The sequence below is a fragment of the Leptonychotes weddellii genome, unplaced genomic scaffold (assembly GCF_054177405.1).
Source record: "Leptonychotes weddellii isolate Sample4059 unplaced genomic scaffold, ASM5417740v2 HiC_scaffold_930, whole genome shotgun sequence".
Taxonomy (NCBI): Eukaryota; Metazoa; Chordata; class Mammalia; order Carnivora; family Phocidae; genus Leptonychotes; species Leptonychotes weddellii.
The window spans coordinates 2,103-14,775 of NW_028064730.1; the positions used below are offsets into that span (position 1 = coordinate 2,103).

General features: G+C 48.0%; 1 protein-coding gene across 2 annotated transcripts; it reads left to right on the forward strand.

Annotated features, from left to right (window-relative positions):
• Window positions 1-317: 317 nt before the first annotated feature.
• ZNF174 (zinc finger protein 174) lies at window positions 318-9,037 on the forward strand. Of its 2 annotated transcripts, none has more exons than XM_081811675.1 (3): window positions 318-1,484; window positions 2,485-2,707; window positions 3,407-4,022. In XM_081811675.1, exons 1-3 carry the CDS (start codon window positions 1,077-1,079, stop codon window positions 3,493-3,495), a joined length of 720 nt encoding a protein of 239 aa, XP_081667801.1. In that variant the 5' UTR covers window positions 318-1,076; the 3' UTR covers window positions 3,496-4,022. The 2 variants fall into 2 exon arrangements, with proteins under 2 accessions (XP_081667801.1, XP_081667800.1); XM_081811674.1 differs by lacking the exon at window positions 3,407-4,022 and adding an exon at window positions 5,778-9,037 and having other exon boundaries at window positions 325-1,484.
• The last annotated feature ends 3,636 nt before the right edge of the window (window positions 9,038-12,673 follow it).

Genomic DNA, 12,673 nt, shown 5'->3' on the forward strand with positions numbered 1-12,673 from the left:
TCGGACCCAGCTTCGAGCCCCCGGCCGCGAGGAAGCAGAGCACTCAACCGATTCGCTCAGCCGCCGGTCCGGAAGTCAGCCTCTGGACACACCCCCATACCGCCCCGTACCCCCGGCGCTTGTCCACCCCCTGCGCATACTCGGGAGCAGCGCCATTGAACTACAGCTCCCGGCGCGCACTGCGAAGGCCGGTCGCCTTCCTTCGCCAGCATCGACAGATTCAGCAGCAAATAGGCGCGAGAGGCCGCCCTCTGGGAGCCAATCCCCCAGGAGAGGGGCGGGCCCGCCTGCGCCGTACTTCCTCGCGTCATTCCCCCTCAGCCAGTGGGAGTGTCCGCAACGATCAGCCTCGGCCCCGCCCCCAGCCCTGGCTCCTGGGTTCCGGGTCCCAGGTACCCAGAGAGGTGAGTCCGCTGCAGGTGGGCGCGGGGTCCTGGGCTGTCGGCGACGCTGCCGCCTCAGGCGTCAGCCCGCCGGGCTCGCACGCAGCGGCGAAGTTGAGCAGCGCGCCGGAGAGCCGCAGCTTCGCCCAGCTGGAGGGCCGCCGGGGCGCTCTCCGAGGCCGGAGCGGGCGGGCCTGCCGGGTGTCGGGAGCTAGCGGCCGCCGCGCTCCTCCTGCCTTGCTGCGAGCTGGGGGCTTCCGCGCCCTCCGTGCCGCCTGCCCCGCAGCTCCCGGCGAGATGCTCGAGGTCGGCCCCGCCCGGGTGCCGGGGAGGTGGCGCAGGCCACCTGTGTGACAACTCGAACTTTTCTTGGGCTTTCCCGACCGCCAGTTGGGTCACGTTGCGCGATTCCTATGAGACCTCGTGCGTTTATCGATGAAATAAAAGCAGGATTTTCCTCCAGTTCCTTTCAGGACGTTATGACTTTGCTCCATTTCGAGACAGTTGAGGAAACTGCCAGAGGGACAGACTCTCCTCACCGTCAGGCTGTGTGTTGTTCTCGGGACCTTGGGGCCTGTGTGTGCCCCGCCCCCCGCAACATCTTGCTGACATTTAGAGAGACTTCTGCAGAGCCATGAGCCCGAAGGCCTGAGCTGCTTCAGAGGAGAGAGATCCTGTCTCCTGAGCTCCAAAATGGCGGCTAAGATGGAGATAACTTTGAGCTCGCAGTCCCACATTCAGGCTTCCTCCAAGCCAGAGAGACACATAATAACAAAGCTGGAAGACAAACGGGGACCCGCTCTACAAAAAGACCGCCCCGATCCTGAGCTCTCCCGTCAGAGCTTTCGACGGTTTTGTTATCAAGAGGTGTCTGGACCCCAAGAGGCACTCTCCCGGCTCCAGCAGCTCTGCCGTCAGTGGCTGCAGCCCGAGCTGCACACCAAGGAACAGATTTTGGAGCTGCTAGTGCTGGAGCAGTTCCTGAACATCCTGCCTCCGGAGATCCAGGCTCGGGTCAGGCATCGATGTCCAATGAGCAGCAAGGAGATTGTGACCCTGGTGGAAGATTTTCAAAGAGCAGCCAAGAGACCAAAGCAGTGGGTAAGGAGGCCCCTCTCTCGTGGTCGCCTTTTTTCATCTGGATAGTATCTGGTCTCTGGATCCCTCCCTAGTTACTCAGAGTCCAGAAATGGACCTGATGGCTTCAAATGTTTCTTCTGGCCTCTATTTGGGAACCCCCCCTGGGAGATGTAACAGGTTTTTAGAAAACCAGCACTCCAGTGAGAAAGATAAGGATCAAGTGCAAGGATCCTTGCATTTTTGCCCACACATCCCACACCCATTCCTCCTGAAGTTTTCCTACAATCAGGATTCTTAGCAGGCAGGATCATCTTGTGTAGGAATTTGATTTGGGGGGAACTTCATGGTGGACCTTGTTTCGGTGACGTGTCTTCCCTTCGGATCAGGAAGTTGCAGCTCACTTATTTGGCCAGTATTTCTTCCAACCCCACCCCCCAATTCAGACCCCATTCAGGGCCTAGGCAGGAAGCAAATAACCATGTGCTTTGAGGAATGGAGGCAGTCAGGGAACAGGGTAGGCAGTCCTCTCCTAGCCCTACTACTACTGGGATCTCCTTATCAGGGAAGCTTTGGGCAGAACAATTTATTAGGTATAGGTGTTTTTTAATGGTCTCATCATATGCTTCCTGATCCAACGGGGCCTGTTTCCAATAGAATCTGCTGGGTGGGGGACATAGGGTGGACATAGGGTGAGAATCTGCTAGGCTAGTGTCATGACTGACCCTGTTACCTGTGCCTTCTCTCTGATGACTTTGAGGCCCTGAGAAAGACCCGTTTACAGTTACCCACTCAGGAAGTCTTGGCTGATTTGAAGTAGCCTCCATGGATTGGGATTAGTCCCCCTAATCATTCTGCATGTCCTTCCCTTTGCTACCTTTGAGAGTTTTCATAGTCTCAAAGTTGGCCTCCAGGCTGTTGTTGGTAATTCCCAGGGTAAAGGGATCATTACAAAGCAGTAAGAGGTCAAGCTGCCCCCAGTTAGTCCTCGAGCTGCACTCTAATGCATGGGGCTTGTTCCTAGGTGGCCGTTTGTATGCAGGGGCAGAAGGTGCTCTTGGAGAAGACTGGATCTCAGCTTGGAGAACAGGAACTGCCAGACTTTCAACTGCAAACTCCTAGGAGGTATCCCAGGGAGAGCTCTCTGGAGGAGCCATCCCAGGCTGGATCTCAAGATCAGCTGAGCTCTCATCATTGGGAAAAATCCCCACTCCTTCAGGAACCAAGCCCCAAATTGGCTGGCACAGGTAAACACTCTGTGCCTCTTCTCTCCCTCTCCTAAGTTCTTTACCTCCATCAGAACATCTTGTGGTTCTGAAACACCATAGACTGCATGTTGGGCTTTTTAATGTTTTATGTAACAGTAGATCTTTATTCCCTAACAGATTTCATTGATTAGAATAGCAGTGATAGTGTATATAAAAAGTATGGTTTTATCATTTTCTGTTAATGACTCTTTGACAATCTGTTAATGACTCAGTGACAATACATAACAGGATTACCTACTCTGTCCCCTTCAGAGCTTCTTGTAGTGAAGACAGATCACATATGACCACTGATGAACTTGCATCCAAACTGGCTGAGTTTCATCGCTTAAAATGGTCCCATGTTGAGAAGGGGCCTAAAGAATGTTATACTCATTAGAGGAAAAGTCCTGCTCCGTATTATTTTCTGCATCTTCCTCCTTGTGTGACATTGTCTGTGCTTTAAACCCTGTGTCCATTTCCCTGTCTGTGGTACAATGCCAGTCATTGCTGGCCCTGCTGTACTCAGTCCTGTGATCTCTAAGACTGAATAACAGAGACACTTTGGCCAGTCTTAGTGATGTGAGTAGAGGGGATGGTCAGCAGGTTAGAGAATGTTACCAGAAGGCTGGAATGCCTTGATTTCCTTAAGGTTTGCTACATTCAGTGAAACCCTTCAGTTTGGTTATTCTCGGAATTTAGGAATGGAGAAGACCTGGGGCATCCAGCGGAAAAGCACTGTGACCCTGGCTGAGGTCCTGCCCCATATCCTATGGGCTTTGTGGTCCTGAGCATGCACACTCCCTTTTCCTGGCTCATCGTAGGCAGCTCAGTGTGCGTGCAGTCTCCATCTCCTTTTATTTGATCCCCAAAGGTAGGTTCTCATGTTCCTCACTCCTAAGATCCAGTAATGCCTTCCTTCAGAACTGCACTGCCCAGTAAGTTGCCAGTGTCCACATATGGCTATTTAAATTTTATTTATGGAGATATAATTCACATACTGTAAGGTTCACCCCTTTGAAGTACACATTTCAGTGGTGTTTAGTACATTCACACACTTGTGTGACCATCCCCATTCGTCTAATTCTTAAAAATGTTCATGACCTCAAAAAGAAACCCAGACCCCTTGGCAGTTACTCTACGGTGCCCCCTCTCCGGCCCCTGGCAACAACCATCTACTTTGTCTCTGGATTTGCCTATTGTGGATATTTCAGAATCATATATGTTGTGCTCTTTTTTGACTGGCTTTCACTGAGAAGGTTTTCAAGGTTTAACCATGTTGTCACATGTGTCACTCCTTCGTCCTTTTTACGGCTGATATGTCATTATATGGACATTTTGTTTATTCATCAGTTGATGGTCATTTGGGGTGTTTCCACTTTTTGGCTATTATGAATAGTGCTTCTATGAACATTTGTGTACAAGTTTTTGTGTGGATCTATGTTTTCATTTCTCTTGGCCATATACCTAGGAATGGAATTGCTGAGTCAGACATTAGCTCTTTGTTTAACCTTTTGAGGAAACGCCAGACTGTTTTCCAAAGTGGCTGCGCCATTTTACATTTCTATCAGCAATCCCTGTGAGGTCTCTAATTTCTCCACATCCTTGTCAACACTTGTTGTTGGTGTTTTGGTTATAGTAATCACATTAGGTGTGAAGTGGTATCTCATAGATGTTTTATTTCCCTGATGGCGGATAATGTTGAGCATCTTTTCTTGTATTTATTGGTCAGTTGTATATCTTCTTTGGAAAAATATCTATTCAGATCCTTTGCCCATCTCTAAATTGGGTTAGTCTTTTGTTGTAAGAGTTCTTTATATATCCTGGATACTCTACCCCTACATATAATTTGCAAGTATTTTCTCCCACCCTGGGTTGTCTTTCACTTCCTTGATAGTATCCTTTGAAGCACAAATGTTTCTAATTTTGGTCAAGTCCAATTTATCTATTTTTCTGTTAGTTTGCTTGTGTTTTGGTGACATATCTAAAATACCATTGCCTAATCCAAAATCACAAAGATTTACACCTATGTTTTGTTCAAAGAGACATTGGCTTAGGTCTTCTATTTAGGTCTTTGATCCATTTAGAGTTACTTTTTGTATGTGTTGTGAGGCAAGGGTCCAACCTCACTCTTGCATGTGGAAATCCAGTTGTCCCAGCACCCTTTATTGAAAAGACTATTCTTTCCCCCATTGAATTGCCTTGACAACCTTGTTGAAAAGAAGTTGACCATAATTGTATAGGCTACTTATTTAAATCTGAATTAAAATGAAATAAAATTAGATAAAACTTAAAATTCAGTTTTCTCCATCACATTAGCCACATTTCAAGGACTCAGTAGCCCTATGTGGCTAGTGGCTGCCATATTGAATAGTATGTGCACATGCTCACGTACACACACACTTCCCACCTGGCAGGAATCCTGTGGGATAACACAGCTCTAGATCCTCCAACTTGCCCACAAACATTCCGGCTTGGTTCCATCCTGATCCTCAATCCTCATGGTCAGAAATTGCAGAGTTTCTGAAATTAGGATACATGTCTAGCCCATATTGCAGTTTGTAACCCTAATGCTGTCACGTTTATGAAGAGAAGAAAGAACATGCCACATTTGCTGGATTTCCCATTATTTGAAGAGACAGTGGTGATCAATCAGTGTCCATGTGAGTGAGTAGATTTGCAGTGTTGAAAGTTCAACTCTCTCCTTTCTTTTCATTTGTTAATTGACACTCAGGTCTGATGGGTTTGCTTTTCCATATTTCTTCTTTCCCTGACCTTTCACTAAAGGTAGGAAGGAGAGATGGCGTTGGAGAACCTGGTTCCTAATATTGATATAACTTATAATCACCCCAGGAGCCTGTTAGCCATGTAGATTTCCAGGACCCCACTGCCCAGAGATTCTGACTCAGCAGCCATGGGGATGCAGGGGCAGCCTGCTTGTCTAACAGGTGGCCCAGATGAGTCGAATGCAAGTTGCCAGTGGAGGACCACACTTTGAGAGTATTTCTTAGCTCTTTGGCTGAGCTGCTTTCTTCAAAGCCCAGAAAATGAAACATATTCTTTCTGATTATAGAGGCCCCCAGAATGAAAAGTGACAACAAGGAAAATCCACAGCCAGAGGGGGCTAAAGGAGGAAAGCCATGTGCAATGTCCCCTGGCAGATCCAAAGGGAATGGTCTGCAGAGTCCTGAGCCGAGAGGGGCGAATATGAATGAACCCCGGTTGTCACGGAGGCAGGTCAGCCCCCCGAATGCTCAGAAGCCATTCGCTCACTACCAGAGACATTGCAGGGAACTGGAATACATCAGCAGCCCCCTGAAAAGCCACCCACTGAGAGAGTTGAAGAAAAGCAAAGGAAGCAAAAGGAGCCTGAGCAGTCGTTTGCAGCGTCTTGGTCACCAGCCGACCCGCTCAGCAAAGAAGCCTTACAAATGTGATGACTGTGGGAAAAGCTTCACGTGGAATTCAGAGCTGAAAAGACACAAGCGTGTACACACAGGGGAGAGGCCCTACACATGCGGAGAATGTGGGAACTGCTTTGGGCGCCAGTCAACCCTGAAACTGCACCAGAGGATCCACACCGGGGAGAAGCCGTACCAGTGCAGCCAGTGTGGGAAAAGCTTTCGCCAGAGCTCAAACCTCCACCAGCACCACAGACTCCACCATGGGGACTGAAAGCAGGCTTTGTTCTCTCTGTTCAGAAGGAAGGCATCTGTGTTTCTCCTTCCCCTTACTTGCATGTAAATCACAGACTGTGTGACTTACAAGGAAAGGAAGAAGTCCCTGAGGAATGCTGGTGCACGTTTGGCTGCTGAGGAGTCCCAGAAGACACCAAGGGGGATGTGACCCTGTCGGTGACAGAGTGAAGAGATGGCAGGTCTGGGTGTTGGGTCAGAGAGAACCGGGGTCTCTGCTGGAGAGCAGGGAGTAACTGCTAAGACAATCTGGCCAATCCTGCAGGTTCCTCTGCCCCTTTATTTATTCTCTAAACATGTCCAAGCGTAAATTACATATATACTTAATGTACTTGCTATCATACCAGACAATCTTTATCTCTCTCACACACACACACACACACACACACACACACTTCTTTAATAAAGGTCAGTGACCCACCAGAATTTCAAGGCAAAAGTTCATTGGAATATAAATCCCCTAATATTCTTACTGTAATTCCTGGCTGTTCATAACAAAGGACACATGAAGTGAGAGTCTGAACATGTTTGTATGAGGAGAGGCTTTCCAAGTATATAGTGCTTTTACACACACACACACACACACACAGGTTGAGGGATCTATTTATATGAAAGCACCTTTGATTTAGGAAGAAATCTCCACAGCTGCTGCAACCCCCACCCAGGCAACAGGGGAAAGCTACAACAGGAAAGAAGCACGTAGTGTGTGTAGACAGCTAAGGACATGCCAAAGGGACCCTTACTACTCTCCTTCCTCACTTAGGCCGGCAGCCTTAAGAATAACAAAATGATTGGGGTGATGAGTGTTATAAAAGTAGATTATTTCAGTACATTTACTTAAACTCATTGAAATAGGTTAATTTTATGATATATAAATTATATCAATGAATTTTCTTAAAAAACACAAAATATATTTGTATAAAATGTGAAAGTCCTGGAACGAGGCTGGAGAGTTGATTGAATTCCATCCTTTCATTCTCTCAAAGTAAAAATCCAAACCCAGTCAGTAGAGTGTTCAGTCACCCAGAGCAAGCCCGCGGACCTGAGTTCAGAGAGGACCTCCAGGAGATGGGTGCACAGCCTCCAGCAGGAAACGGGTAGGTGGCATTCTTGCTAAGGCATCAATATCCTCCAGTCACTGCCAGTCACCTCCAGGCTGTGTCCTGTGCTGCATCCTCACCTCCCAGGGCTCTGCACTCGCTGCTCCCTTTGATTTTACAACCTGCCACCCCCCACTACTTCCTCCCTGTCCCGTCTCACAGGAGCATCCTACTCAGCAAAACCCTCTCTGACCGGTTCCAGGCCGACTTTATCGTGTCACTCCGTGCTGTACTCCACACACCAGTGGTGCTCAATCTGGGAGCAGATTTGCTCCCCTGCCCCCCGCCCCAGCGAGACATTTGGCCATGTCTGGAAATGCTGTTGCTCGTTATGACTTGGGGGGAGGGAGGGTAGCTCCTGGCCTCTTGTGGGTAGAGACCAGGGATGCAGCTAAATGTCCTCCAGTGCACAGGACAGCCCCATAGCAGAGTCACCTGGTCCAAAGTGTCAGTAGTGCCAAAGTTGGGGAACTATACCGTCCATGGTAAAAGCTCTTTAAGGACAAGAATCTTATTTTTCCATCATTTTAGCTTTTAGACTAAGCGCATGCCCAGCCAAGGGAAATAGGTGTTCAGTCAGGACCTGGTCCTGCCTGAACCAGAGATCCTGGTGACAGTGTGTTGAATGCAGTTGACAAAGCCTCTTGTCTTTTGGGCAGAGAGAGACTTCAGACTATGTCGCAGTCCGCTTCCCAGCAACCATGTTAGATGTTAGAGGAGCTTGTCTTTATTACTACGCCTGCACCTTACCTCGCCCCTGTCTGTCACCTCTCACTGGTCAGGGCCTCTTGATTCCTCATTTGCTCCCACCTCATGCATCCTTTTCCAGGACAGTTTTGCTGTCACAAGACCCTCCTAATCATGGTTACGTCTGTCCGTTTCCTGTTGGCGCTATAACATGATCACAAACTTAGTGGCTTCAAACAACACAAACTTAATCTCCTAGAGTTCCAAGGTCAGAAGTCCAAAATCAGTTTCGCAGAACCAAAATTAAGGTGTCCGAGAGGAGAATCTGTTTCCTTGCCTTTCTCAGCTTCTAGTGGCCGCTTCTTCCATCTTCAAAGTGCATGCTTCCATCCTCTTGTCACCACATCACCTTGTCCTCTGACTCTGACCCTCTGGCCCCGTATAATAAAGAGCCATCATTATATTGGGCCCACCCAGATAATCCAAGATAATCCCCCATCTCAAGATTCTTAATCACATCTGCACAATCCCTTTTGCCATATAAGGTAACATTCATGGATTCCAGGGATTAGGATGTGGACATACTTGGGCGGCCAGATTCAACCAAGCACACCTGTCTGTTGAATCAATTTGGTTAGTCAAAGATCTCTCCTAAAAGCAAATGAACATAGATTTCCACTTTTCTTATTTATAAGAGTTGGGATAGGAACTCGTCCTTAAATGAAAGCTTTGTTTGGTATGTGTTGAAGAACCTGTATGTGTTTTCTCTCTTCTGAACAAAATAACTGCTGAATCTTAAAGTTTTTGGGTATCTGTTCAACTGTGGTCCTTGAATAAATATGACAAAATTACCAATCTGAATATTACTCATTCCCAAAAGGTTTTCAAGCCTGTGATGCTACCTCGCCTCTCCCAGTCCAGTTTTCCTCTGGCAGATGAAGCTCAACTCCAGATGAGGAGAGTCAGGGCTGGCAGAAGGCGCCCAGCCACATTTGCAGGTGTACTCAGTTCTTCAGATGTAGGATCCTTCCTGTCCCCCTTGCCCACGCGTGGTTCCACCACAGGGCCTCCGCACAGACCGCTGACTTGAAGGCTTGCACTTAGCTACCCCATATAAGAAATACCCTTTCTTTTCACCCACGAGCAACCTGTAAGGTTTACCATCTTTTCTGGGTTTGGCCTGTATTTAGCCATGGAGGGGGATGACTCCCACTCAAGTTATGTGGTCCTCTGGTGGCCCCCATTGAGACGGGGAGAGGGAAACATCATGCACGGTGGGGAATCTGGACCTCGCAGATGTCCCTGAAAAGCATTTTCCATCTACAGCACATAAAGCCTTGTAAAACCCTTCCCATAATACTATTACCACTCCTGACAGAATTAATGACTCCCAAATACCATCCAATACATGGCGTTGAAATTTCCCCCAATGTTTCCAAAAGAAAAATGCTGTTTTTACAGCTTTATGGAGATCTATCTCACATAGAAGGTTCATCCATTTATATAGTTCAATAATTACACTATATTCACAGAGTTGTGCAACCATCACCACAATCTAACTTGAGAACATTTTCAACAGCTAAAAAGAAACCCCGTCACATCTAGCAGTCACTCCCCATCCCTGTGCCCTCTTGAGCCCCCTCTTCACTCAGCACAAAGTCTTCAAGGTTCAGTCGTGTCATAGCAGGTGTCAGTACTTTGGCCTTTCCGTGACTGAGTAATAATCCACCGCGTGGATGGACTACTTTTGTTTATCCATTCATCCAGTGGACATTTGGTTGTTTCCATTCCGGGGCTCTTGTGAATAGTGCTGCTGTGAACGTGTGTACTAGTTTTTCTGTGAACAGGGCGCCTGCGTGGCTCAGTTGTTAAGTGTCTGCCTTCGGCTCAGGTCATGATCTCAGGGTCCTGGGATCGAGCCCCGCATCAGGCTCCCTTCTCAGTGGGGAGTCTGCTTCTCCCTCTCCCTCTGCTTCTCCTCCTTGCTCTTGCTCTTTCTCTCTCTCTCAAATAAATAAATAAAAATTTTTAAAAATCTTAAAAAAAAAGTTTTTCTGTGAACACATATTTTCATTTCTCTTGGGTAAATACTAGGAGTGGAATTGCCGGGTCATGTGGTAACATTGCATTTAGCCGTTTCTGAGGAGCTGCCAGGCTGTTTTCTACAGGGTCTGCACCCCAGTTCCCCACCTGCAGTGTGTGCGGGTCTCAGTTTCCCCACATCCCCGTCAGTGCTTGCTATCGTCGATTTGATTATAGCCACGCTAGTCTGTATGAAGTGCTATCTCACTGTGGTTTTGGTTGGCGTTTCCCTGATGTTGGGCATCTTTTCATATGTTTCCTGGCTATTTGTGTATCTTCTTTGGAGAAATGGCTATTCAGAACCTCTGCTCTTTTAAAATTCGGTTGTCTTTTCATTGTTGTAAGAGTCTTTTATAGATCCTGGAATCAAGTCCTTATCAGATGTAGGACTTGCAAATATTTTCTCCCATTCTTTTATAATATACTTTTGTGCAATTGCAATACATCTTTTAAAGCAGCTGTCACCTGCCAAAATACAAAAGTGACCCACACGGTCACAATTCCTGAATTGGCGGTGAAACAGAAGTACGAGGCAACCCTCTCCAAATGTCACTCTCTAGAATGGCTCTAGAAACTTGTCTTGGACCAGATAAGGGCAGAGCCAGCTAGACACACCCCAAGAACCTACCTTGTCTTGGGGGTGACTTGGCTGTAGTCAGATCTGAGGCAGCTCATTAAGCTGGAGGCAGGGCTTTGCCAGCCCGATAACCTGGATGCATCATTTAAAACATCCAGGCCTATTTCCTCCCCTGGAAATGGGAAGACCTGCCCTGCTTCCCTCACATGATCGGTGAAGTGAACGTGTGTACGTGAAAGCATTTTGCCTCCTGGACAGCATCATATGAAAGGAAGGTGAATTCTGCGTCAAGTAATAACAGAGCTTCTTGAATTCTCCCCTCAGCCCTTCAGATCCTGGAAGGAGCAAAGAGGCTGCAGGAATTCGGGGGAGGAGAGGTCCTATTTCCTGGATTTGGCATTTTTTAACACCGCAGTCACAGGAGATAATGTCCTGAAAGGGAGAAGAATTTCTCCAAAAGGCTGTTTGGGGATAAAATTGGTGTCCCAGAGAGGGTCCCCAAAGCAGAGGCACCCCCTTTCTATCATGGCTCTTTGTGCTGCTCTTCGCTTTTTCTTTTTTTACTGTAGTAAAATATACATACAATTTACCACTTTAACCATTCATGATGGTTCAGTTCAGTGGCAGGAAGCACATTCACCCTGTTGTGCAGCCCTCACCATCATCCTTCTCCAGAACTACTTCTTCCCAAACTGACACTCTGTCCCCATTAAACACTCCTCATTCCCCTCCCCTGGCACCCACCCTTCCACTTTCCGTCTCTGTGAGGTTGTCGACTCTAGGGACCTAGTGTAAGTGAAGTCACACGGTAGTTGTCCTTTTGTGACTGGCTTCTTTCACTCAGCATCATGTCCTCCAGGTTCGTCCATGCTGTACCGTGCGTCAGAATGTCTCTCCTTTTTAAGGCTGGATAATATTCCACTGTATGGACGGACCACATTTTGTGTAGCCATTCTTCCATTGGTGGACATTGGAGTTGTTGCCATCTTTTGGATATTGTGAATAACGTCTTCCTTACTTTTTGTAAATACCTAATGAAAAGTTTGCCACGGGGCCACAGAGCCTTGTGCGAGTGGCCCCCTGCTTTAGTGTTCCCGGAGTAGCTGCAAGCAGGAATGGGGCCGAGGTCTAGGGAGGGGCTTGCTCTAGAAGGTGGAGCAGAGGGTTAAGGGCAAGGAGAGAGACCGGGGTGGCAAAGGCAGGGTGTCCCTGACAGGAGCAGCTTTAAGCACCTTTTGAATACCCAAAAATGAAGGTTAAAATTGGGGGCTGCCTGGGTCCTACTGTGAGGTGTGAGGATATGTCTGGGGGTAATGGGCGGGGGGAGGCCACCTGCATGGGGACTCAGCTTTGTCGGGAGAGGACAGGAGCCGTGTGCTTTCTCCAGCTGGGGGTGAGGGGGGGTGAGTTGATGGATTCTGAGACTGACACAGTCCCAGGAAGTGGCAGAGCCCAGGAAGTGACACTGCAGAGGAGTACGGTTCATGTGGAATGTGGAGGTTCAGGCCAAAGACCGTGTCCAGAGGAGGAGTTTAAGGCACTTGCTTTACTTTTTGGAAAACTTTAAGAAAGGAGTGATGGGAGATAGTTCAGGGTAGTCACGTGTTTTAGTTTATTTGGGCTGCTATAACTAAGTACCAGACTCCATGGCTTACAAACAACAGACATTATCTCTCACGGTGCTGGAGGCTGGAAGTCCGAGATCAAGGTGCCAGCACCACCAGGTCGTGTTCCGGTGAGAGCCCTATTCCTGGTTCATAGTCGGCCATCCTGTCAGTGTGACCTCACATGGTGGAACGAGTGAGGACGCTCTCTGGGGTTTCTTTTA